The 26,712-nt window shown below is 38.6% G+C and overlaps 4 protein-coding genes across 4 annotated transcripts in view; 1 reads left to right on the top strand and 3 right to left on the bottom strand.

Moving 5' to 3' along the window:
• LOC117143992 (sex determination protein fruitless-like) overlaps window positions 1-3,002 on the bottom strand; it is a 30,797-nt gene extending 27,795 nt beyond the window's left edge. The window contains exon 1 of the mRNA XM_033308939.1: window positions 2,530-3,002. The gene's annotated coding sequence lies outside the window, so the exon portion shown is untranslated. The remainder of the gene's footprint in view (window positions 1-2,529) is intronic.
• Window positions 3,003-17,342: 14,340 nt separating this feature from the next.
• On the top strand, window positions 17,343-18,659 carry LOC117144425 (zinc finger and SCAN domain-containing protein 2). Its single transcript, XM_033309568.1, has 3 exons — window positions 17,343-17,726; window positions 17,781-18,396; window positions 18,456-18,659. Exons 1-3 carry the CDS (start codon window positions 17,651-17,653, stop codon window positions 18,613-18,615), a joined length of 852 nt encoding a protein of 283 aa, XP_033165459.1. The 5' UTR covers window positions 17,343-17,650; the 3' UTR covers window positions 18,616-18,659.
• Window positions 18,660-21,738: 3,079 nt separating this feature from the next.
• On the bottom strand, window positions 21,739-22,000 carry LOC117144021. Its single transcript, XM_033308978.1, has one exon. It carries the CDS (start codon window positions 21,992-21,994, stop codon window positions 21,815-21,817), a length of 180 nt encoding a protein of 59 aa, XP_033164869.1. The 5' UTR covers window positions 21,995-22,000; the 3' UTR covers window positions 21,739-21,814.
• Window positions 22,001-22,161: 161 nt separating this feature from the next.
• On the bottom strand, window positions 22,162-22,445 carry LOC117144020 (hemotin). The gene has a single exon (XM_033308976.1). It carries the CDS (start codon window positions 22,429-22,431, stop codon window positions 22,165-22,167), a length of 267 nt encoding a protein of 88 aa, XP_033164867.1. The 5' UTR covers window positions 22,432-22,445; the 3' UTR covers window positions 22,162-22,164.
• Window positions 22,446-26,712: the final 4,267 nt, after the last annotated feature.

The following is a 26,712-nucleotide window of genomic DNA, read 5'->3' as shown; positions in this document are numbered from 1 at the left end:
TTCGGCTTACACACAATTTACAAAATAACCTCAATCCACCCACTCAATCCCGCATGCCCCGACCTCCGCTGGAAAACTGCGTCCCTGCCTCGCATGGGGCCCTTCAGTCAGTCACTCAGTCAGCCGACTGGGAGAGTGTGTAAATTGTCTTGTGTAAATATGCAAATTTTTCTTATTTTCATACCCTGAAAGGGGGTCTCACGGCTGCAACAAAAACTTTACAAGACTCTCAGGAAAATGCAGACGAACTAGTGCTGTTTTATGAAGTAAAACTAGTAACTTTGGTAAGCACTTTTTTTTCAGAATAAGCAGTTGTATTAAACAAACGACAAAGCGACATTAAAAATATTTAAAGATTTTCTTCATCATCTTTTTTCTAGAAAATTACGTCTACGAAGAGAATGAGATGTATCTATTAATCTAATGACATTTAAAAATAAAATTTTGCCAAATCATCATAAAAATTAAGTTAAGTTTATTAAAGTTATTATGAAACAAAAAATTAGAGTAAATCAAATTAGAGCTTCTATTCTAAAAGGATTGGGAAGAAATCGGGAGTGTATAGACTCGCGATATAGATAATAACTTGAATAAACTTAACTTAAATATTATATACTCTTGCATCTATCGAGTGCACATTTTTTCATTTAAATAAAATTTTTATATGGTTTGCTTTTAATGTTAATTTAATTAATATCATATGAATAACTGTCTTAAATAATCTGCGTCATAATTTCTACCGAAAGTAGCTTTCCATCTATTTTTAGGTATTTTTCGCACAAGGGTATTAAGCGTATCGACCTCCTGGGGTGTATCCTGTCAATCCTGTTTTTATTGTCAACGTTGTTGTTATTGTCTGAGTGTGGATAGGGATCGGGGGGCGCAGTGGGCGGGGCGCTGGCAGTTCGTGTAAACAAACCAAGGCGTCGGATTAAAAAGTTTTGCATTACAAAGAGTTTTCGGTGGACGGACGATGGGGCAGGGGCAGGGGAAGGGGCAGGATGACGGAAGCTTGGGAAAATGTTTTGATTATTTAACTGCAAGTTACGATAAAACTAATTGCAATTACAAGCGGACTCTTTCCCTTTATAGCCCCTAATGAAATTGGCAATGCCAAGGCTGACGATTCAGCACAACTCAAATCAAACTCGGACGCAAACTTCGCACTGCAATTTTATTGGCCCGGTTCAATTTGAATGGGTTGCTTTCTTTGTTGGCCTCTGCATAAATTTTCCTCGGGCAATATTGATTTCCATTACAAATCCAATATTAAACTATGCCCCTGAGAGCGATTACTCGATTCCTACCGGTTTGCTTACTTACTTCAACCTTTTGTAACTCAACGAAATTGAGGACATGGCCAGGACACGGCCAGGATGCACCCGGCCAACAGATTTGTAGTTATTACAAAGGATCATTAAGAGCGTAGATATATTTTCCCTGTGGACTTGTCATTTAATCTCTGGAAATATTTACTACACATTCCTACCTCATAATTTGTCAAAATATTTTTGGGTGCCTTTAAAAACCAAATCTACCAAAATTTATGTTGGCCGGGGGAGATGTAAGATTACTCAAATATATTATTGAATATAAATTGGTAACACGGATTAGCCAGTTTGCAATTGGCCTTGGTTGGGTGAACTTCTGAATAAACTGAATCAAATACAGATGAAGTAAACTGATATTTGCTAATAAAAGAATAAGAAACTGAAATTTGAATTGTTCTCAGCCAACTTTAATTTGGTTGTAATTTAATTTGATAGTTAAAAGTTTTATAAGATTTTGTTGTTATGGCGGATCCAGACGCACTACTTATAAATTTAAATTTTCCATATTTTATTCCATATAATATATAAAAATATAACACATCTCAATGTGGTTTGGAAAAATATTTTACGGACGTCAGGACTTTTAAATTAGGTGTATCTTAATTTTGCCAGTAAATTTTATGATTACATTTTTTATAAATGTTATAGGAATTAATTAAGGTAAGTTTGGTCAGATTGATATAATGTATTTTATACATATGTATGTACTGATGTGAATGGATAAATAATTTTAAAGTATGTTATCAGAATAATCCTTATGATTTTTCTTGCAGTAGCATATTTTTTAATTTCTTGGACACTTACTCAAATATTTAAAGGCACTAAATAATGTATAATTAAAATCTTGGAAACCCTAACGTTTTTGAACCTATCTTACATTTTTAAATGTAAAACCTAATTGATAAAGACATACTTCATTAATGATTGCACATAGTGAGAAAGCACTTGGAATATTTTTAAAAACCACTTTATAAAATTTTTAACGACTTAATTGAAATAAATATTTCTACAAAGAAAAATAGCAACATATATGTTTTTTTAATACAGGTCTTGTATCTGTGCCCTTAACATATTCCACAAAACCACTTAATATAATTTGAGCAACACAAAATCTGCTCTCAGAAGAGCATATTACCTGCACTTAAGGTAACTCTATATAGCAAAACCTGGCTCTTGGTGGCCGGGAACACAGACTCACCTGCTTTTATTTGACCTTATGCGGCTGCAACTTGTTGACTTTAATGAAAATGCACTCAGAGGCTGACTGGAGGCACACACAAAACGCTGGCACAACAAGTTAATATGTATTAGCTAGTCGCTAGTATGTCTCTAGTATCTTGGCTTAAAACGGCACTCGGAGAGACACCAACAGAAAAAAAAGGACAAACAAAATCGGGCGGCACTCGCACACTCAAACGTACGCACACAGTTGCAAAACAAGTCAAGCGCGAAAAGAACCGACTAAAACATGGCTAACATGCCTGGCTAATTGGCGTTTCTAGCGCCGATTTTTACAGCGTTCTAGCATTTATGTAAGCGGAATGTAAAACGCTTTACAGGACTTCAAAGTCTGGATTGGATTGGATTTGAATTGGAATGTTGTGGCAGGTCGTTCGGTATGTCTCGCTGCTGATGTCCTTCGAAGGGATTGTGTGAGCTGTGCGTCCTTGCTGAAGGAGCCGCCGCGTCCAACTGACTGCTGCTGGATGTGCAAGCTGCGATTGTTGCAACGACTCTGCTGTCGCAGCACCAGCGAAACGCAGCAGCAGCAGCAGCAGTCGCAGCACGGCGGCAGCAGCAGCGGCAAAGGCAAAAGCAGCAGCAACACATAAACGCAGTACATGGTGGGTTCGGTGGAATACATATACATGCTCGTTGCTGCCGAAGTCCTTGCAGTCGAAGGGTTGTGTAGTTGCACTTGTAGTTGCTCGTGTTGCAACACACACAGCAGCAGCAGCAGCAACAGCAGCAACACGACATCAACTTCGGCCCACATTGTGCAATTGGCTTAGTTCCCAGTCAACAACTGGCCGCCTTTACAGTGCCCGTTTACAGCGAAGAGAAATGCTCTCGATATCCTGGCTGCTTTCTCTCCGAGAATTTTCCCGAACAGCTGTTCGCGCTTGCCGGCTCTTATCAGTGAAATGGTAACAGCTTCTGTTAGCGTGCAAATGCACTTTTCTTTTCTTGGCTTTCCGCAGTGGCTTTTCTTTCGCTTCCTCTTCCTTTTCCTTGCCTTACTTTCATTTCCTTTCCATTCGGTGGGGTTTGATTTATTATGTAAAAGTACAAGGACACAGCCACATACAGTGGGTACTCTATTAACTGTGCTTTAGAAATCGAAAATATATATATTTTTAAAGAGACAATCTTTACATTAAAGTCAAGATTAACTGAATTCATTACAGATAGTAAAAATGTAGTATGTGATTAGGCAATTTTACGTTAATAATAGGTGAGTTTGGAAAATTAACAAACAATTTAATAAAAATGCATTATAGATAAACTTTCGCTACGATCTCGATTACAGGGTGATCACTGTACATGCGGAGCTGCGTGTGCGTGCCAAGTGTTGGACAAACAAGCTGAGCACTAAAGCCGGAATACATTTGAGACTCTTGCAATCGACTTAATTTGCCGCGAGAAGGGGGCACGATACGGCCTCATTGCCCCAACGGGAATGACAAGCAATATGAAAATGGATTATCACAAAATGCAAATTGCGAAATGGCCAATTGATACTAGCGGCTAGCCACCTAATCGCCCGATTAAACCACCTTAAAATCGCACAGCAGACAGGCATTAATTACACGAAGTAAATAAACCGACTCGATTTACTGGGCAATGATAAAATCTATTATTAGAGAGCCCGAGTGGAAAGTTTTCCACCAACCAACGTTTGCTGTTGCCAACCGGCGTTGCTAGCAGAGCGCTGTCAAAGGACCTCTGTTAACTGGGCCGGCACGTGTTTCTCTCTCGCACGCACACAGCGAAGCGGATTTTTTGATTCTGTTTTGATTAATAGCTTCGTTGCAAGCTTATCAGGCGCCCACACACACACACAGGCGCGCGGCCAGGAAGTGCAACAATGTCACGTGGCCGGCATTTGCCGAAGTCTCTCGCCAGGACTCGCGCTCGCTCTCATTCCGAGTTGGCCCCATTTTCTCTCTCTGTAAGGCCTGCGCTGTTTACAGCAGTTAACTTTTTTCCAACGCCCTGCAATCGAACATGTTGCAACTACCCGTCTCTCTTGCGCATTTCCTCAGTCCATCGCAACAACAGCAACAACAACAAATAAACGAAAAACAAAAACAAATATAGCACGAGCAGCAAAAAATCGAGTATTACATAAGTCGGTGCTCCACCTACGCGAATTGGATATAGTGCTGGCCCTATGTGACTGTCCTATATGGAAGATCGGGTATTTTGGTCGGTTCCTCGCTTTTGGCGAATGAAAACTGCGAAATTTCATTGTTCGTTTTAATTGCCAAGGAGCCGGGCTTAACTGCCACCCAATGTGGCATGCATTTCGGGGGCCAAACGACAGACAGGGGAATCACCGATTTGAAATTAGCCAGCAATGAAGCGTAATCAAAATATTATTTATTCATTTTTGTTTGCCATTCATTCGGGTTTGACCTCCTTATTCATTTATCAATCTTTTTTTCTTCAAAGCAACTGCAAATTCCTTTTTTAATCCTTAACTTGGAACAATTCGTAGACTAAATATACATAAATATTCAAAATAACGTCTTAGAATTGTACATGAACTAATTTATATTAGAATTTTAGTTTTCAGGAATAGTTTTGAAAATGCTGTTGAAAATGGCATAGGTTAAAATTTTCTTAATATTTTATATTTATCTACATATTCTTTGATTTTTTTAATTATTATTAAAATACAGTTGATTTTGCAAGGACTATATTATTTGTCAGTCACTTTATGAAATAAATAATTAATTTGGTAACGAAATTGTTAACCATGTTTTGTTTACTGATCTAGCTAAACTAAATACTTGGTATTGCAATATTAACCTAGGAATATTTAAAATAGCATACGTATTTTACTGATAAATATTATGAAAATAAAAAGGTGTAAATAAATAGGTATTCTTTTTTAAAATTTTTAATGCCAGATCAAGAAAATAAATAATTACCGAAGTGTTTTTAATATTTAATAAAATATAAATACATTTCGCCAATGCTTTATCATTAAATGGGATAAGAACCGTTTCTCCGAAATGAATGAGAGGTCAAATGAACCACATAAGCAATTAAAAATTTTTATATAAAAACTGATAACTGATAAAAATCGTTGCAAAAAGCTTTTAGTTCAAAAAATTATATTCAGATTCAGAAGGTAAAAGCCTTATAGCTTTATTTTTAATGTTAGCTCATTAAAAAAATGTAACAGCAATTTAGAGCTGTTATATTTAAACTTAAGCGATCAAATTATTAAACTAAAATTGCTTTATAAAGAACTTAATTTAAATGACACATTTCTAGTTATATCCCTCTTATTTCGGTTTTGACATCCGTGTATTTGTAACTAATTAGTTTATGGGAATTTTTGTAAACACTCCCAATTTTATTTACCATAAAATAAAGATAAAATGCGAAACATTCAGCTAAAAATTAAAGCCTTGGAACCTCGGTGAGCTAAACTGGGTTGCAGCCGTGCGCAAACTCCTCCCCTTGCAACATGTTGCAGCGTAATCGCTTCCCCTGCTGAGCGCTCGATGATGTTTGCCGTGTTGCACTGGTGGGTTTTTCCAAATGGGGGCTTCGCAGTGGTTTCGGTCGGATCCGTGCTGGTGGTGTGGGCTCCCTACAGATTTTGCATTTACTCCGCTGCCTTTTTGGCCATTGCCAGGACTCCTGTTGCAGTACGCAGTACATGTCACCTACATACACGCACACTCGCACACACACGGCGCAGGCACACACAGACGGCACACATGCGTGGCTCGTTTACATAGGCGCCGACGACGGCCAACCAACGGCGTTCGTCCATGTCGCCTACACATTGGCGGGTGGCCTTGAGGGGGCGCCACCAGTGGGTGGCTGGGCGTTGGGCGGTGGGTGGCGGAGGGTTCGACACTCTCATTCGTCGGCGGAGCTCAAGGACCCCCATACCGCCTACCTCTCTTTCGGGCCATACAATGTTGCTCGTTTGGGTCTCGTGATCTCGGGCTTTCGTAACCGAAATGCCAAACATACAGCGTTGGGCGTGGGGAGGGGCGCAGGGGCGTGGCATTCAGCATTCGAGTCGTCGCGACGAATGCGTAAAGTTTACAAAAAATATCCTTGCAACAAACTGCATTTAAATCTACTGCTCTTTGGTTTCATCGGCGTTTTTTATCCTTATTTCATGTTGTATTTATTTGCCTCGGCTGTTTGCTCTTGTTTTCACTTGTCATGTTCTTATTTCATAGCTCCAAGCCATTTAGCGCTCTCTTTGCCTGGCATAAATTTTAAACTTAATTAAATGGCATTTTTATTTTAAATGGCAACGAAGTCGCTGCTTGAAGACCAAAGGTTTTAGTTAATCAAAATGCCTTACTCTAGTTAAGTACAAATTAAGTGGAAATTGGGACTTTTTATTATATATGTATTGATTTGTTCTGCAGCTCTTAATTTATTGTCTTTTTGATGACACAGTGCAAAAAAATAAATAGCTCAAACTGTACTCTTAATATTGTTTTTAACGTTACAGAGATGTAGATTGAGATTGTACAAAAATGTACAAAACTAAACAATTATATTTGTATTAATTTGGGTGAAACCCATCCCAACAATTTGGCAATATTGTAGTATATATACTAATTTAATTATATAAGACCAAATATACCTTACATATTTCATTTTGATTTGTTAATTTAATCTAAAAAATTACTTTTTATCGCTACCAGGTTTTTTTTTCTATTTTCTTCTGCCCAAAATTATAATGATTTTAGTTAACCTCTAAATTCAATGCTGTTAAATGTTAATCTTCTAGCTTCAGATTCACCCATTTAGTAAATTCTTATTTATAACTAATGAGACACATAAAGAAACACGCTAATTGAGCTTTAAAGTTTTAAAAGCTACTTAATTAAGTGAATGTTTTGTATTTTAATCCTTTTAGTATTGTTTAGTGATCTAACTTTTGGTGATTAATTGGTCAAAAGTCATAAAAAATGTTGTTACGTTGATTTATTTAAAAAAATTCCAATCTTTGGGAAATAAAAGAGATCTGTGAATAAAAATCCCTCTCCACGAAATCCGCAATCTAAGTAGAGCTGCTTATCTGCCGAGCTAAACAGGCAGCAGCCAAAAAACAAAACGCAAACTAAGACTAAGCTCGAGGAGAATGAACAACAAACAACAATTCCCATAAAGAGACACAAACCATTTGGCATTTCCATCATGGAGCAACTCACTCACATCACCACGGGGCAGCCACATGCGGCATCCACATCGAAGTCCACGTCAGCCTCGTCATCTTCATCCAGGGACGACGACTCATTTGGCCGTCGTCGCCTGTAATGCGAGTGCAAGGAATTTTAGTTTCCGGATCCTGTCGCCGAGTTCCTCACTCGATGATTTCTGGCAATTCGTTTGTTTTCCATGCCAAGTTCGAGCAGTTTGCTCTGACGGAGTGATGAAATCCTCTGGCGGGATGTGCAGCCCATTTGTAAGCAAAAACATTTCAGCTAAATTAGTTTATGCATTCTGGGAATTGGAAAATTTCCTAATGAGAACGTGGCTACATATAATGGAAACTTTTCTTTAAGAGCGACACAGGCAGAACTAAAAGGCTTCTAAGTTCTATTTGATTAAGACTGCATTTTTGTGAAAAAGACTTGAGGTGGCTCACAAAATTACCTTTATTTACACTTTAAATAAGTAATATATATGTACTCATAATCGTATCTATTAATATACCGCATTGCAGGCTTAATCGGATAAAATCAAACTAATTATGTCTAGTCGAATAAAATGGTGATAAAAAGACACAAATTGAACTTTGAATGCTGAGTTAGAAATTAAAATTCTTGTTGTTATTCCATAATTATTGATCCTGTAATTCTTCTGCTAGTTAAAATGCTGAAAATTTAAATATAATTAAGATTTAAGTAAGCATTAAATAAATAATTCTATTAACTATCTTTACCAATTAAATTTAATCTGTTTAAGCAACTTTATTCTGTTGAAATGGGCAAGGCTTCCTTTGAACATATTTTTCTTGGCCAGCCTTTGTCTGCTTAAAGTGGCATCCTGAGAATATCGCCAGGACAATCCACTTCCGAACAGGAGCAAACTTACAAGCCACTCAAAAGCGAATTTCGGCACAGGAAGTGCAACACTTGCAAAAACTTTCATCTTCGGCAGCGGCTGCTTAATTTTAATTATGCCCGCTTATAAATTCAATTGCATTTAACAATTGCCAACAAACGCGGCTGGCTAAGAGTGGAAAGTTCTTCGTTACTTCAAAAGGAGCTAGACATCGCGGGCGGATGGAATAGTTTACAGGATTAGTTGCTGGCGAAATGGAAAATTAATCCCTGCTGCTTGCCACGAAAGACAAAGAAAAGCGACTGTCGGGCTGTTAAACATGATTCTTAACTTGGCTGACGGAGTTCTAATGGCCAGCAGGCCGCAGCTACTTCACTTAATGATGCGACAATTGTCCCAAAATTAAATTATTCAAAACGCAATTTGAGTGCCGGAGTCCTCGACTCGAGGATTCAGACAAAGGCCAAAGTCCAACGTCATAATATTTATTTTCGAAAAATCCTTTCACTCCCAAGGCCAATAGATTTCTATTCCAATTCAAAAGGCGTTGGGAACGGGCAAGATGTCTTGGAAATTAACATTCAAATTCGTGTCTAGTAGCCTCAAGGGTGGGCCTAAAAAACGTATACCTTTCAAGAAACGAAGTGTACACTGCAAAAAAGTGGCAGCATATGCTCAAGATAAATATTTCATTCAAATTGTAAGTGAAATAAATATTTAAAAATATCTCAAATAATTGAGTCTTGCCTACTTGTATAAATCACAATTATCATAAATGAAGGTACATATTAAATTCAGAAAATCCAGAAACTAAACCATAAGAAAAATGTAGATTGCAGATGAAATTGAAAATCGTGCCTGAAATTATAAAATATTAATCGGATTGTATCTGCATTAACTAACTCTTGATTGGTTCATACATATGCAACTTCATTTCGACTGAAACGTGCCCGAGTTTCCCGCTTTTCCAGCATTTTCCCTTGGGCCAATTGAGATTTGCACCTTGACAATGCCAAAAGAAAAACTAATTTCGTGAAAATGGTTTCGAGTGTGAAATAATTTCCGCAGGAAAAGCAGACCTGGCCACAAGGCGATCCGAATTTCAACAATAGTCAGGCATTCAGAGGCCCTCGGGCGCATGGAATCCTTTCTTTTTTTCCAGCCAATCTTCGACTGTCACACTCGTTTTCCCTCTTGCCAATTAGATGTTTATAAAAATGTGTGCGCACTGAGGTGACTGGAAAGTTTTTCCATTGCCGCTACCAACTGGCCAAAGAGAATTTGGGAAGCCCGCTTTCCCAACCTAGCAGTCTACTTGTTTTTTTTTTCTAAGCCACTTATTTTCGTGAAAGTACAAAGGCTTTTGCAAATGAACGGTTTAAAGGTGAGCGTGGTTCTCCAACTTTATTCCGGATTTTTCTTTGGTGTTGAAAAGTACTAATATATACATGCTAAAACAGAATTTAATTCCTAAAGATTCAGGAATTCTGAAACTAAACTTTGCTGAAAGACAAAGAAATTAGTTTTCAATTTTAGAGTTTTTATGCATTTAAATGCATAGCAAAAGTGCGAACACTTAGTTTCTCATTAAACTGACAGCAGCCGCAACAAGGATGACGCCGTCAATTGTAAAATATGAAAATATGCAATTATAATTTACAGACTTTCGCGCTGCCTCTTTTTTTTGTGGGTCTTTTCGCGGCGAGCTTGCCACATAAATTGCGGAAATTTCGCCGGCTGAGGCAACTTTGTGAAGCGATATCCTCCACCTACCCAAAAAAAAAACAGCAATGGATAAAGTTTGCCTGCTAATCCTGGAGCTGCAACTACACTGCACGAAACTACAAGTCGGCAAGCACTTAACAATTAACTTGCCTCGCACCTGAACACCCAAACTCGAACACACACACTCGCACACACACGTCTTTCACCTGCCAGGATGCGTAATTTATGTTAAGCGCTGCATTTTTATGTTCAAACAAGCGAAGAAGCTGCTTATCATACAAGGCGAAGCCTCAGCTGCATCTCATTCCCATTTTCATTTTCATTTCACTCGCCGCATCTTTTGGAGTCACGGCAAAAAGTTAATTGAAACACACGCGAAAATGAAGAATGGTGGAAAATGTTTTGGAAGATGTTTATGCGTCGCAGGGATAGGAAGTATATTTACACAATAAAACAATTTGTCATAAGTTAAAACTAATATAAAAAGAACTCATTATTGATAGTATATTATATTAGGTTTGTTTTTAATACACTTTCAGTGCCTAATTAGATCGTTAGCTATTACTATTCTAATCGTTTCTCAAAAAATCATAAATAAATATTTGTAAAAATCCAATAAAGTATATTGAATTCTAATGCATTTTAAAACATGATCCCCAAAAATTAAAAGGATTTCAACGCATAAAAGAAATGGGAAGAAATTGTCATACAAGTACTAACTAGTAGTAAACATCTATTCAAATCAAATTAACCCAAATTCATGAAACCTGCGCGGCATAAACATCTCCATGAGCTGAAGATGCACTGGCGAACCGACTGCCTTGGCTGCTCTGCGCTGCACTCACCTTTCTCCCGGATTTCGGCTGAGACTTAATCCTCGAAGCTGGATATGAAAAGCAACAAGGCAACAAGATGAAAGGACCTCTCGAACATTTCTGTTAAAGCGAACAAAGTGCAATTAAATTATGCATTCGACAAAAAAGTGCAGTGCAATAATGTAAAAAATGCATACAATCACCGCAATGAACACAATCGCTGGATCACATTTATTTAATTAAGAAGAATATTACGCGAAAACTGGCGGAGGCGAGATTTTTTTTTTCGGGTTGGTGGACGAACGGGGGGCCAATTATGGCTATAAAGTGTCTTCATTAAATTATAAATTCACGAGCTTAACATAATTTGCATGCCAATGCATTTTATAAAGTACTTTGTGGCCATGAAAAACATGAAACCGATGAACACGAAAAAAGGAGTTGGGGCAAAAAAAAAAAAAAGAAATTGCAAAAAAACAGGCGTTGCTATAATGCAATAAAAACAAACAAAAAACTGGGACCTCGTAATTGGAAATGGCCAGCGGCCTGTTGACACTTGCGGCATGTAAATTAACAGTTATTATTGCTATTTAAAAACTACAATACAAACAAAATAAATGGCGGCGAAACAGCTTTAAAGTGGCAAATTGATAAATCGCCCGACAGTCGCCAGTCGAGCCACTAAGCCCAGAATGAAATGCGGATTTTTATGCCAGCCCATAAATTATTCGCCCCGATAAGCAAAAACAAATGTGCAACAGATTTGGCCAAACAAAATCTATTTATTGTTATATAAGCCGGCCAAACCCCACTTTCGACGGCACTTTGGGCCACGTTTTACTCGCACAATTTTATTTATGGTCTAAATTTTTGATTTGGCCGGCCCGTAAGTTTATTTGCCATGCGGGGCACAATAGAACGGGAAACATTCATCTGTGTGGCAGCAAAGCGAAATGAAATTATTAATTTGCATGTGTGATTATTTTCATATAAATAAATGTGGCGACGACGGGGACGCCGGAAGTCGGGGAAAGGCAGCCACAGTCCATTTTTTTAATGTCCTGCGGCGCTGAAAAGTATGCTACGATTGCGACTATGACCTACGCTCTGCACATGTGTGTGTGTGTGTGCTCTTTTTCTGTGTGTGGTTGAGCAAATTAAATTTGCATATACGCCGCTTGTTTTCTTTACTGTGGGCAGTGCAATAAACAACGCATATTGCGATTTTTTGTATGCCCAAGCTGACTTGAAAATGAGTTAGCTCGCAAGAGATTCAGTAAATGAGCTAGTAATTTAAGATACATTTGTAAATACAATGATTCAAGCTCTTTTCTGTAATTAAGTATGTTAAAGCAAACTCTTTTCATAAGAAGCTACCTCATCAACTTACAGATTAGCATATAAATAAGAATTTAAATATATACTTTTTGCTCATGACCTTAGATTAAACAAACGTTAAAACTTAGCCATACTTTCTCGAATTCTTCAATGAATCCCACTTCCTTATTTTAAAGCCATTACGATAACATAAGTTCCGCCACTGATAAGATTGGCCTTGCGGGCCCGTTTTTCTGGTTAATTCAATAAATATTTATTTGTCATCGGCAAACATTATTATTGCTGTGTAAATTATGCAGCGATTAATGCAATTGCCCGGGGCACTCGGCATACACATATCCTTGGCCGCAGGATCGCAGCTGCTGCCGACGAGCTAAGCAAACAAACTTGAACAAATAAATTTCGTACGTGCCAGCTAGTCGTATGACTTATCGCCGTGGCCAACAAACACGGCCAGCATACAAATGGATCGGCCGAATGGCCGAAAGTACAATGCCAGCAATAATAACAATTGCAGGAGCAAAGGATTCGGACTCGCAACAGGAGCAACAGGAGCATTTGTCATGTGACAATGGAAATGGGTAGCAAAAATCTACGAACTACGGACGGCCAGTTTCATTCTCATGGACAAACCGCAAAGATAGCGAATCCAGTGGGTTCGGTGGTTTCGTTGCTCGAATGCCATATTTTATTTATGGGCACAGTGTTCCGTTGCACAAATTTGCCGCCTCGACACTTGGCCACACTTCCGGCCAAGTAATAGACCCATAACGGGGATACGTGCTTGCCAAATTTGCTTGTTTGCAGCTCCAATTTAATTTATAAACTAAACAAACAGGGCGCCTCTGTGTGCGCCGGATCCTCTAATCAATTTCAACCGATTTACAGTGGTCGCTCGGTTAGAATACTTAATAAAAACATGTTTTTATAAATATTCTCTTGTTTACTAACACTACTAATTTCAAATTAATATAACAAGAATGAAATGTGTCTAATATGGGCAATGTTTGAATAGTAAATAGCTTAAAATAAACATTATGTTCATTTACATTATACATTAATGAATTTATACATCATTAGGAAGTTACCTGCTCTATTTTATATAGAATTAGAATTTTCGGCACAATGAAATGATATCATTGCTATTTTCGAATTCATAATATAGAGCTCTTTAAAAACAAATAAATAAATTCTGCATTAATATTCTAATATTTCAATGGCACCATTAAAAATAATCTTGATGTCTTAAAGTTTTACAGCATATAAGTAATAAAGAGAAATTTAAAAATAAAATACAAATCCCAAACGCTGATGCAATTTTGAGGCTCATCAGTGGCAATTTGGGAGCCGTTAGGCTGCCAACAGTTTCCCCACCTTTCCAAATGGACTCCAATGCTGTTGGCCACATTTCATTCTTTTTGCATTGTTATGCTGGCCACGTAGACCGTGCTGGCCAAATGCTGTGCAAACTTTTGGACAAATTAACAAATTTCCCCAAACTCACGATATAAAGTCCTATTTGCCTATGTCGCAGTTTGTTTATGCTATGGCCTTAGGTGTTCTAGGGAATAGAATAAAATGGGAAGGATGAACAGGATGGACAGGATGGGCATGGAAGGTGTTGAGGTGTGGCTGATGGGGCTGCGGCAATGGTCAGGCCGCAAATGCTGCAAACAATTGTGTTTTTCTTTAGTAAATAAGTGGACAAGTAGAACGGGATTTGACACTTTTTCTGGCTACACACACACACGCACACACTTTGCGGCATGCAAATTTAATTGGCAAACGCCTGAGGGCAATTGTCGCAGCTTGAAATACGAGTATTTGATTAAATTATGAATTTTTATTTGCTTGGGATTTGTTGCATATGTGATGTGATGACAGAAACATTTTTAGTAAATTCAACACAGTATTTATTTATGACAGATTTTCTCAAGGAAAAACTCAAGGCAAATGCAAAATGCAATTGGCCAAATGGCAACGAAATGCCAGCAAAGAGGCAAAACAAAAATAATTACATTTTAAATTGGGGAAAACAGTGAAGTGTGAAGCTCGCTTCATGTCCTTACACAAAGGCGGCCAAATCCTGGCGTGACTCGTTTTCGGCATTTCCGGCATCTGCAGATTGACAGCCAGCCATGTCGCTTCATTTGTATGTTGATGACAAAATTTGCAATGCAATCTAAGGCATCGGCCTTCTGGGAGCCCACCAATAAAAGTAGCTTACGTGCCTTGGATTAAAGTTAAAGAAGCAATTCTCAACCTGATGACTTCGACGTGGCTGCGACTCGAACGGCCAACCAGTGTTGCAAAGGCCATAAATATGACGGAGACCAAAGTGTCTCCGAACGACTTTAAATAAATTTAGATAGCTTTTATACGAGTTTTATTTTCTATCTCATATAAACATAGTTTTTGATGCATAATTAAATGGATATATAGTACTTCCAGTAAGCTTAATTCTAGTTCATATACTAGAAGATACTCTCCAAAGTTCAAAAACACATACGTACATTCGTAGAAAACTTCATCAAACTATGAGAAGCATACTAAGTTAATTAAGTACAACTTAATTAGGTAACAAGGTTAGTCCAACTTCTCATTTGTGGCTCATTGTTGGCACTTTTCGCTGCGCCAGCAGCCCATAAAAAAGTGTTGGCTAGTCTAAAAACAAAAAACAAGAAAAATCTCATTTGTAGTACGTGCATATTTAATTCCACGCCCAGCTGCGACTAGTGACTAGTGCAGGGGTATTACTAGCTTTAGTGGCCGCCCAAGAGTACGCAATAAAATGCTGTGCAACTGCCACAAGAGTTCGGCAGACAAACGCAATTTCGATGCTTGTGTACTTGAAATAGATTTTTAATAGTCCGACTGACATACACAAATAAACAGAGAGGCGGGGAACCAGCTCCTTTCCTTTCAATGGCACTGGAGTCCTGCATCATGGCAGCCTTTTGTTTGGCAGTCGAAAGCATTTATGCGATTTTGTCGTTGGAGCAAAACACGATGATACACATGATGCCCCCTCTCAACACACAAACACACACACACATTTGCCACAGCAAATATAAGTTTATGAAAAATGTCATTTGTTTGGTCCACAGATATGAACTATTTATGGACACAGAGAAATGAACAGCAAATTTGCTGTTGTCGAAACGAATTAATGTTTAACTGGAAACAATTTTCTTTGACTATTGTCTTCCTTTTACTCGTTGAAAACGAATGCAGTACGTTTCATGGAAATTCATGCTGTATAACATGATCTATATAATGGAAATGCAAGATATAAATCCAATTTATTTATCATAGATAAATATATCTAAAGAGTTCAGCTTACAGTACTTAGTAACTTGAACTTAATTGATTTATTATATTTATTTTCGATTTTAAAGTTCAATACCCAACTTTCGGCAATCGAACTCATTTGCTGTGAAACGCACTGTCGTCGAGATTGATGCACTCCGAAATGACCAAGTAATTTGCTGGCCCAATATTTTGTGGTCCTTTTCGGCCATTTAACAGCCGAACAACGAGCTGGCGGTAATAAAGTGCCAAATAAATGCAATAAAGCTGTTGGTACAACTCGTTGTCGAGATCGCAATTGGATGAGGAATGGTGAATAGTATGAACTATTTGGGGAGTAGGGGTGATGCCATAAATGTTTTCTCTTCCGGCTTTTATTACAAAACACACTCAAAACGGACAAATAAAAAATGCAAATAAATAAGCGCAGCGAACTGTCGAACAATTGAAAAGTTCCCCACAATAGTGAGCTGGGACTTAAGTGCTTACTGAAGGAGCTGCTGCAACGGAATAGTCCTTCAAGCAGTCCAAGGATGTGGGTGGTGGGCTGGGTGGCCTCGGTTGCTCTTGGCACAACAGGATTACAGGGAAATTGCAAAACGTCTTTGCATGTCTTAAACAAACCCACACACACACGAATGCGAACAGCCAAGCCAACTAATTTTATTGCTCAACACATTCGTGCTTTGTTTATTGCCCAGCTTCTAGCCCCATCTCTTTCCAGCCCTCTCTTCCCTCTCTTTCTTTGAGAGCAATCCCGGATTCGTGTGCAAAAATTTTAACAGGAAGATTGCTTAAGTGCTACGTCTTGAATTTCCCAACGAAGGCATTCACCGAATGGCCAGCCAGCTCCTTTAAAGCTGCCTGTTTACTTCACTTTCGGCGGTCAACGCCACTGGATTCGCCTTCTCCCGAGGATTTAAATCAATCCACACTTAGAGTTTAAGATTTAACATATATTCAGGCAGTATATATTTTATAGTTATAATAAAAGACATTCAATTCCAAAGGAAACTCATATAAATGTTTAATTTCATTAGAAAATAATGCAGTTCAGCTTTGTAGGAAAATCATATTCCTAAATCATAATCGTATTTTTTTTCGATTTGCAAAATCTTTCGATTACTATCAGAATGTTAACTGTTTTCCAGACAATAGAGAGGCCACCTTTTTTAACAGCTTTAATTTTGATATTTGCAATTACTTTTTCACACCACTTTGACCATTTCAGTAATTAAATTAAATAGAATTATTTACAAGCAACACTTTTCGCCCTCCTTTAAGTTAATTAATGAATTCTTTTATATTTTATAAGCATTTATACCTACCTGTTTCGTCACCAACACCCGATAACTTTTATCGATGTACGTATGACTCCTTGCCAAATCAAAACTTTTTGTTGCCGACGGCATAATTTTGTTTGTCAAATTTCAGTCAGAAATAAATTTTTTATAAAATAACTTTGTGTTAGAATTATCTTGTGGTGATGTGGAATAAACACCAATAGACCACTGAGTAAACTAATTTGTTCCCTTTGTAAATAAGATCTGATTGGATGTAAAAAAAGGCATTTACTTTTCAAAAGTGACAAACCGAAACATTACCAATTATTCCGCTGAGAAAATAGAATTAATCTTAGGAGTAAATATCCTCGAAGGACTTATTCATGTTATACATGCTTATCCATCGAGAATGGTGCAATTTTTTCGAGTGCATTGTTACTGCCCTGGCAAAGTGTAATTTCCAATCGAGTGAGCAACGTCAATCAGTGCTTACAAAGCTCACTGACTTTTCGGGGCCTGAAAAATTCGGAAAATTTGACAGCAGCTCGGTGGTAAGGTGAATTTAGCAATCATGCCAAGAATATTTCGCAGTTTCTTGTCCGATCGCTATAATGGCAAGCAGGAACGATTCTACGACCGATATGAAGGTAAGGCATTCGCAGCTTTCGACCATCTGGTACTTATACATTTCGAACTTACAGGTTTTTGTCAAGTTATTCCCAACTTGCCACCTATGCCCAGACCAAAAATCAACCACCACAGCAGGTTATGCACTAAATCGGAGCCCAAAACCAACGTAAAGTTCACCTATTGTTTTGGCCAAAGTGAACCGAGCAGCGATTGGCGACAGGGCGACGATATACCCATTGTGGTCCGGAGGGAAATGGAGGAGCGACTGGGCATCCAACTGATGAGTGTTCTACCAATCGCGGAGAGCTCTCTGCTCAGTCATACCATCTGGGAGCTGAAAATGGCAGGCGAAAGTTTTGATTCGATCCCGAATACCAGGAACGGCATCAAGGTTGGCATCATTACGGTCTCGGCTAAGTCCAAGCTAAATCGCACGAAACTCAAGCGGAAAGGACAAATTTTGGCTAATGAGACAGTGCCATCAAATACTATGGAACTCCCGCCAATCCAGCAAAGAAAACTGCCGGAAAAGAGGCGTTTGAAGCGGGGGGACGGGCAGTTCGAGTGCAGTGATTGCGACAAGAAGTTCCATCATTCCTGGATGCTGACGGCCCACATAAGGACGCACACTGGTGAAAAGCCCTTTGTGTGTCCTGATGGGAGTTGCCGCAAAGCCTTTTCGGATCAGTAAGTTTAGATATGTACCAGTTGGTATCATTTTAATTACTATGACTTTGGGATTTCAGGTCCAATCTGCGCTCCCATCAGCGCACCATGGGCCACCACGAGTGGCAGCATCAATGTGGACAGTGTGGCAAGTACTTCAACCAGTTTTCCTATTTGAGCCGACACTCGTTGGACGCTTGTCGCAAGTATCTGATGTCCGTGATGCACAAGAGGTTCTAGCTTCAATATTCTTTTTACTTAAATATTAATAATAATAACCTTAATAAAACATTAATTTTTACCGAACCTCAAGCATTGCTGTTAGTGAGAATGGTGCCATCGCACACTGCCACTTTTGGATGGCGGCACCCTACTTACCATTTCAAAGCAAGGCACCTCAGCCTCAAGGCGGCATTTGGCCCAGAACGTATTGGCCAAGTTTCAAGTATCGGCGGCCAGACCAAAGGCACACACACGATGCAATTGCGTTCAATGCAACTAAATTGGCTCATTAGCAAACAAAGTGTGGCAAGTTGTGGTGCAGGAGGGTGGTGGTTTCCAGGACGAAAAGCGTTTCTTTGGCCAGCCAAAACATTTTCCCGAGCAGTGTCTCCTCCGCCTTGTCGACTGGCCACAATACTCAAAAGTTCCAAGTGCGAAAATGGTTCGTTCGGCGGCTAAATCAAACAATGCCAATAAAAGTGCACTGAGAATAAAGTGCTGTATAATTACTTAATAAGCATAGCCTCTTTATATATTTACATGGATAGAGTTGCATTTAATATGGCCTTTATGCACTTAATACTTCATTGAAATTAAAAAATCTACATGTGCATCGATGCTAGTACCTTTAGTTCCGGGGCACAAGCCCACTTCTTCTGGGCCATTAATGACCAGGAGAGTGGGCCGGATTGGTGGGGTCGTTATCTCTTTAAGGATACGACTTCGATTGCGGTTAACCCGGGCCGCAGTGTAAACCCCACATTTGGCGGCAGCAGCTGCACGGCCAAGTGCCACGGTCGCAATGCAAACAGTTCGATGCAATTCGAAGGAAGGACGACGGCTAATGCCTTAATTTATGGTCGCCAGATAAACAGGAGATGATTTAAGGTCCCCGCCCCCTTCACACATGCATATTTCTCAATGTAAAACATGTGTCCACCAAAACGCAATTACTTAAACGTAGCGCGAACAATGGAAAAATGAGCGCCGAATGTATCGTTTTATTTAAATATTTGATGAGTCCGCGCGTCACCCAATAAAATTGTAAAACACGAGCATTTTATTGGGCAAGAGTCTACCAAATTTTCTTGGTACTCGTATTTTTTTGTCGCCATTTCTCCGGCTAAGTTGGCTAAAATAGAAGGGGTGGGCGGGTAGCTCAACTAAGTGAATTTTTACGCCACCATGAACGCAAGTCGCGTGCTGTTGCACAAGAAAGCTAGAAGTACTAAAAAGTATTCAAACGACTTTTAAAATACCCCTTAATATTTTTTACAATGATATATAAAAAATAATAAAATAAATATGAACTTGTCAGAGTTGATGACTATTTATCAATCAAAATTAATAACCAATTTTCAGTTACTATTTTGCTTGATAAATTAAAACCAATTTCTAAGATTTAAACTTTGCTTAAACCAATTATTTAAACACTTCAATCATTGCTTATTTAATGTTAGTAATCTCTTGTTTTATAAGAAGTTTAATATCATTTCCAACAGAGGGTATCAGGATAAGCAGAAGCTGCAGAACACAAGGCATCCTTTGCCGAACGAACGTATTTTTAAACTAATTTTCCAACTGGGAGCATTTCGATGGCATTTAACGTGCCAGCCATCAAGGAGATGGCAGGACACTGCTGCAGGATACGAAGGAGCAGCCGAAGCTGGTCAGTTGAGCCGTAAATTATTTTAGCGTTTCAATTTGGCCAGAAAGGGAGACGGCAGTGGCAGAAGGAGCAGCAGTCATTGGCTGAATGGGTCCCGTAATAAAGAATATATATTCACGACGATCTATCCAACTATTGCTTAAAAGTTACCCAAAATGATGAGCGAATAAAGTTGACTAATTCAATTCGATTTGCATTTGGCTGGGGAAACTAGAGCCAAATAAGTTGCTGGAAACTCTGCTGCTAAAACGTTAGGAAAACTTAACAAATTGGCAAGATAATAAGAAATTAGGAACTAAATGCGAAAGATAATTTAAAATTCTTTAAATGTATTAAGAGGTATTTAAAAGAATATAAAGAATACTTTACAAGGGTAAGACTTCTGGCATTTTAGATAATTTTTATTCATTTATAAGTTGCTATTGAAGAAAATCCAAAAATAATATTTTCAAGAGCATCAATGTAAGGATAACAGCCAAGAATTTTCAGAATAAACAAAGAGAAAAACTTGCAGACTGTAAAAAAAATGCAATATTTTTCTTCATTTGTTTTATACACATCAAAAAATATGTATTAATAATTCATAATTCATATATTAATATGTGTGTACAATAGAAACACGTTTTCGCATTTTAATAATTTTTTCTTCTAACTGAAGTACCTCCCATTTCCTTTGTTTTAAAGCTCACTTTACACTTTGGCAACTTAATTCGCTTAATTTAATTTTCCTTATTACCTGTGACGACTTCGTTGCCGGGATGTGAATGAAAATGTCATTTATTAGCGCATCTCGTCCTGCCACCGAGGACCATCAAAACCGCCGTGCAGCTCTAAATTTTGCAGGTCGTGAAAGGAAACGTCAGCGAAGATGCATAGCCAAGTTTTTGGCTAAATTTATGGCCCGTCGTAAGCAACCAACAACTCCCAAAATACACCCATCCAAACACACACCCACAGACATCACGTTTGCACCTTAAGTTGTACTTAAAGGTACTTCGTTCCTGCTACTCATCAAACATTTTATTACACAACAGGCAACTCTTTTTATGGATGCGATCCGAGCGGAGACATATAAAAACACTGGTATTCAGATACAGAATGAATCATTCATAACCGATTGTAAACAAGGCGACAACATGTCAGTGACTAGTGTTCATTTTACATTCATTTCGTTTTAAATACACGTTTTGTTTACTTTCCTTTATCTCATTTCAGGAAAAGAATTAATAATATAAGTATTAATATTTGTGATAATCAAATGTCATTAAAGATTTATTTAACACTTGGCAGAAATATCATTACTTATTTTTTTAAATTGATAATTAAAAACGATTTGGTTCATTTTTTAAAATCACTACATTTTATTTACAAGTCTAGAAAGCATGTTAATATACGCAACTAATTAGAAATACTTTTAACATTATTTTATATAATTATTAATTAATTAATTATCAATTAATTTCTAACTCATTATTATTATTACAATGGTTTTAAGTTATATTTCTCGCAGTGCAGTGATTCACATGAACTTAAATCCCAATCGCTTTGTCAATAGACTTGCAGTCGTTCCACAGAGATATCGTCCAGCAGAGCAGGCGTGGCTTCACGCCCCCGCGATCTACGACACTCGCGGACATTTAGATACCAATAGTAGAAGTACATGAATACCATCAGTATGAAGACCGGACCGCAGATGAAGTAGGACAAGTGAATTTGACTGTCAGTCATCGTGATGCACTGTACCAAAAAAAATTAGATTAAATCCTCACTTTCACTTGACACGCGATTATGTCTTGAGCATAAGCTTAAGTTTAAAGATTTAAGATTAAAGCATCGCAGAAGTGTTTATTAGTTTATTGATTTATCTCCGAAGGTATGATTTTTAAATAGACCTAGTTTTAATAGATGTCAACGCTATTCCGGCTGTGCGTTAGCCTCGTGCTGGCCACCATGGAGCAACCGGGCGTGATGGACATGCGACTCAGTGGCAGTGGCAACTGTGCTTTCTGCTCCTCGATGCGAGCTCTTCGACGATCGCGGATGCACTGATAGCAGTGATAGCAATAGCAAGACAACGTAAGTGCAATCGTTGCAACGAAGGGAATCAGCAGGAAGGGATTGATTTCCGAGTGAAATACAATTTCGAAAACTTTAAAATAATCCATGTTGCAAGCGACGCTCGATGTGCGAATGGGGAAATATAACTAAATAGCGAGGAACCCTTAAATGTTTGTCATTTGCGTTCAAATTGCGATTTATTTTCTCCGAATGCACACAGAGAAATTAATGAGAAAAATTAAGCTAATAATTATAAAATTCTGAATTTCTTGCTAAATATTTATATAGTTTCTCTAACAATTGTCTGTTAAATAAATACTAAAATATTAAGACAGGTCATTATATAAATTTTCGCAATGCTTTGATTTAAAAAGTAAACTTTTTCTCTGCAGAATTTACTCTCTTTAAAAATGCAGATAAAATTATTATATTTATACTCGCAGCGACTTGAGTTCTTATCCGAGTTTTTTTTAGCAGTTTGAAATATTAAATTAATTGAGAAGTACAGAAATATATTTTACTGACTGACAGGCATACCACATGAAGTATTTATTTTAATTTATTATTAAGCACTTTAATTTCTTGGTGCACTTTGTGTACTACGCCTGTTTGTGATCCACATGCTCGAGTTGGTGGATAAGCCAGAGCTTGAATGAATCATGCAAGGGCGCCAAGGTCCCATCTCATTGTTGTTATCTTCGTCTCACTCCGCTGATGACGATCCCCTCACTGGGGATTCTCCAGAATCTGGGGACCATTGCAAATAGAACCGCTAGCTAGACAAACATTTGGAGCTCCAGGGGAACGCGACGGCGGCGTCCAGACGCAACTCAATTCAAAGTTTGAAATTGTGCGTTGCTGTGTTGACTGCGAGTGCTGCTGACATTTGATGCTTTATGATGGAGTAAGAACCAAAAACAAGCAGCACAAAAATGAAAATGGATATATGCCAAATCGCAGCAACACCTCGACATCTGCCGCATTCCAAACTCCCACAGACTGATGAGCAAAGTTTGCTTTTAATTTAAAATTTCGCCGCAGAAAAGTAGAGCCAGTTTTTTGGGTTTTTCTACCCACTAAAGATGCTGAGAAAAAGAAGATATTGTGGGTTTTAAGCAAATAAACAAATTGTGTGGTGTTAGCACTTAATTAATTTCATTAAGGAACTTCGAAAGGTTGCCTTAAAATATTTTAAAGGTGCCACAAAAACATTTCCCACACCACGAACCGAATAGGAATACTTTCAAAACAGGAAAATAAGTTGCAGGTTATGTATTGAAAATCCTTTTGTATTGCTTAAAATTCTTTCGGTGAAATAAAATTGTTTTTTTCCAACTATGTGCGAGGTTCGAAAATAATCGAGGCAGTCGGGGAGTAAGTTTGCAAGCGTAACAAACACTCACTGGTACCCAATAACCAAAAAAAAACACTCACAACGCACACAGAATGGATATTTCTCATTCAATTTCGCAGGTGTTTGACTCCATGTCGAAGGTGGCTCCAAATCGAAGGAGTGGGCAAGCCTTTGTCGATTTGAGGCGAACGTGGTTTGGTTTGTTTCGTTTCATTTCGATTCGATTCGATTCGGTTGGCATTTAAGCGGATTTTCAAACGCATCCGAAATGTGCAAATGGACCAGCTACTTCGATAGATACTTTGATCCACAAGGGCTTAGATGAAGATGGTGTTGTTAATATAGTCATATTGACTAAATTTCAAATTGAATTGATTATAAAGACAGCTGAATGCAATACTATGAAAGTCATTCAAGAAATACTATATTTCAAGTTAAGTAAAACTAGTTTACTAGTCAGAAAAACGCATATTTAGTTTTTCTTAAAAGTTTATAATAAAGTGCTGTAAGCTGTGCTTGTCATATTAAAGCCTTGTAATTTCAGGCCCGCATTTAGCATTACAAGTGATATTTGTTTGCTTTTTGATGCCCATTTGGCACCCTCTGTCCCCCCAAAAACCCCCCACATTTTCCACCACAAATCCACTTTTATCGCATGCGAACGTGTTGCATACTTTGCGGCAGCTGCAGCTGCTGTTGTTTGCCTTTTGCTTTCAGCATTTTATGATGCGCGCGATAATGATGGTTGCCCACAGACACATTACACCCAACCACGCCCGTTTCCGCCCAGCCACCCACCTATTTACACCTTGCACGTGTAATTAGATGCGCAAGTTAAGTTCGGGCGTGTGAAATTAATTAAAAACTTTCGCTGCTCAAAGTTGCGAGCGAAAAGAAAGTAACTATAAACTTGAACCCTCCACTCGCATGCTGAAAAGTTTGGGAATCCCCAACAAATTGCCGCAAGACAATGTCGGGGCCACAAAGTCAAGTGCAAAAGTGGCAAGTACATAAGTTCAACCGTTGCAAGATGCCGATTGTAACTTACAGCATAAATCAGAGATAGTTCAGCCCAACTGCCCCCGCCATTTGTCCATTTCTCCGTCTGCCGATTGTCTATCATCGAAGGCCATCAGCAGACAAGAGTGGAGTTCGGTTGCAACATCCCACTTACCAGGATTTTTGCCGGTCGAGTTGCTTCTACCCTTTTGCAAAGGTTGCCACACCATGTTGGCTAACGGCTAACTTAATATTATTACAATAAATCGCAATCGTTTTAAAGTGTTGTAAAAGGTAAAACAATCATTTATCTTGAACTATTTTCAATGCTTTTTCTTTAAGCTTAAATACAAATTCTGTCCTTCTTTTAAAGTTAAAGAACTGTATAAGTTGAATTGTTTTCTTGTAATGATTTCTAAAAAGGGTATTTGCTATTTCATAAGTTACTTAGCTATCTGGATAAAGTCTTTTTTTGACCAGGATCCCTTTGGCATTTTGCTGTTTTTGCTGGTTATTGTTGGCGCTGTTTGTTTTGCTCGCTGTGCTGTTGTGGCACAACATGCTGCATATTTATGGCATGCCGCAAACGTTTATCTAAACTACATAAAGCAATAAAAGTTAAAAGTCAAATAACTGTAGTATGGTTCCTTGAAGTTGGCCTTGTTGCTCCTTCGGTTGTTACTGCTTTTGTTATTGTTCCAGGGTGTTGTGGCGGCAACTGCTGAAAACAGATGCCATCGACTGAGTGAGCAGGAGCAAACAGCCCATTCCAAAGGATACTCGCATCCTTGTGGCCGGATCCGCCCTTTGGGAAGCTCGAACGGAAGCTGCCGACAAGCGACGGTGATGAGTCTCGTTATGGTTTCGGTTTCGTTGGCAGTCGCTTTAGGAAGTGTGGGATCTAAATTATCTCGAGGATGATAGTTTGGAAGATAGAGAGCTAGCATATACCCTTTGCTAATCAATCATTAATAAGGCAACAATATAATTACGTCACATCTAAGCTAGTTATAATAGCAAAGAGATGCTATAGAATACTTATAGTGAACTAACGCTTTAAAAGTATACCATATTAATGCCTTCTTGCCACTGGATTAAGATTAAGATATAAACTCTACACCTGCAGTGAATTCCTATAGTCGATCTGGCACTGGTGTTAATAACACAAGGTTTTATGTATCTGTTTACACTTACAAGCTGTCTGGATAACTCGACTGGGAAAATGGAAAATTAATGTTGGGGGGAGAAGCGTGTGTCAGGATGAAGGTCGAACAATTCTCGAACGTCATGCACGTGCACTGCGCTTGTCCTTTTGGTCCGCCTGTCCTCCGATACCTCGGATACCCATGTAGCTAGCTGCTGCTCCTATTCCAGTCATATCCTTTTAATCCTTTTGCCAATGCATCGCATTGCCTTGCATCGAGTTTGATTTCACACGCGAGCACAAAAACAATAATATTATGCCACAAACACTCGATGCCAACGAACATGGCCCATGTAATCACACTTGAGCTCCTCGCCCAGCCACACCAACACACCAACACACACACACACCTAACGTGGAAAACGCGGTTCCACCCACACACTCACACAGATGTTGGGAAACTGGCTCACACCCACACGACTGCAGCGAGATTGCGAAACTTCATTATATGCCCGTTGGCAGACAGGAGCAAGTGCAGCACACCCTGCACTGCTCGAAAATCTATTAGTTTATAATTACGATTAATAATTAAGCATTGTTAGATAATTTATATTTATATTATAGTTAGTTTGCTTGAGTGGATTGTTAGATGTATAGTAACTCGCTATAGTAACTCCCGATTTCTCCCAGTGCTCATCCTGGACTAACTGATGCACCCCACCTCCGGATCACCTAGAATCGGCCAGTTCTTTTCCATTTCTATTTCTGTGCCGGCTTCTGTTGCCGTTTCTGTTTGGCTTTGTTCTCGACGCCCTGCATTGTTGTTGCCGCCGCCTTTCGCCTTTTGGCCCGGCCCGAATGGCATTGAGCTTGAAAATGTGTTTATTTGCC

The sequence above is a fragment of the Drosophila mauritiana genome, chromosome 3R (assembly GCF_004382145.1).
Source record: "Drosophila mauritiana strain mau12 chromosome 3R, ASM438214v1, whole genome shotgun sequence".
NCBI classification, from domain to species: domain Eukaryota; kingdom Metazoa; phylum Arthropoda; class Insecta; order Diptera; family Drosophilidae; genus Drosophila; species Drosophila mauritiana.
Note: the sequence above shows the minus strand (reverse complement) of the source record. Positions and strands in the feature narration are given on the sequence as shown.

Excerpts from the sequence above, each read along its gene's own strand:
- LOC117144425 (XM_033309568.1), top strand. The coding sequence starts at position 17,651 with ATGCCAAGAATATTTCGCAGTTTCTTGTCCGATCGCTATAATGGCAAG. Across the intron at positions 17,727-17,780 it reads ATTCTACGACCGATATGAAG|GTTTTTGTCAAGTTATTCCC; the intron begins GTAAGGCATTCG and ends TCGAACTTACAG. Across the intron at positions 18,397-18,455 it reads CGCAAAGCCTTTTCGGATCA|GTCCAATCTGCGCTCCCATC; the intron begins GTAAGTTTAGAT and ends TTGGGATTTCAG.
- LOC117144021 (XM_033308978.1), bottom strand. The coding sequence starts at position 21,994 with ATGACTGACAGTCAAATTCACTTGTCCTACTTCATCTGCGGTCCGGTC.
- LOC117144020 (XM_033308976.1), bottom strand. The coding sequence starts at position 22,431 with ATGGATTATTTTAAAGTTTTCGAAATTGTATTTCACTCGGAAATCAAT.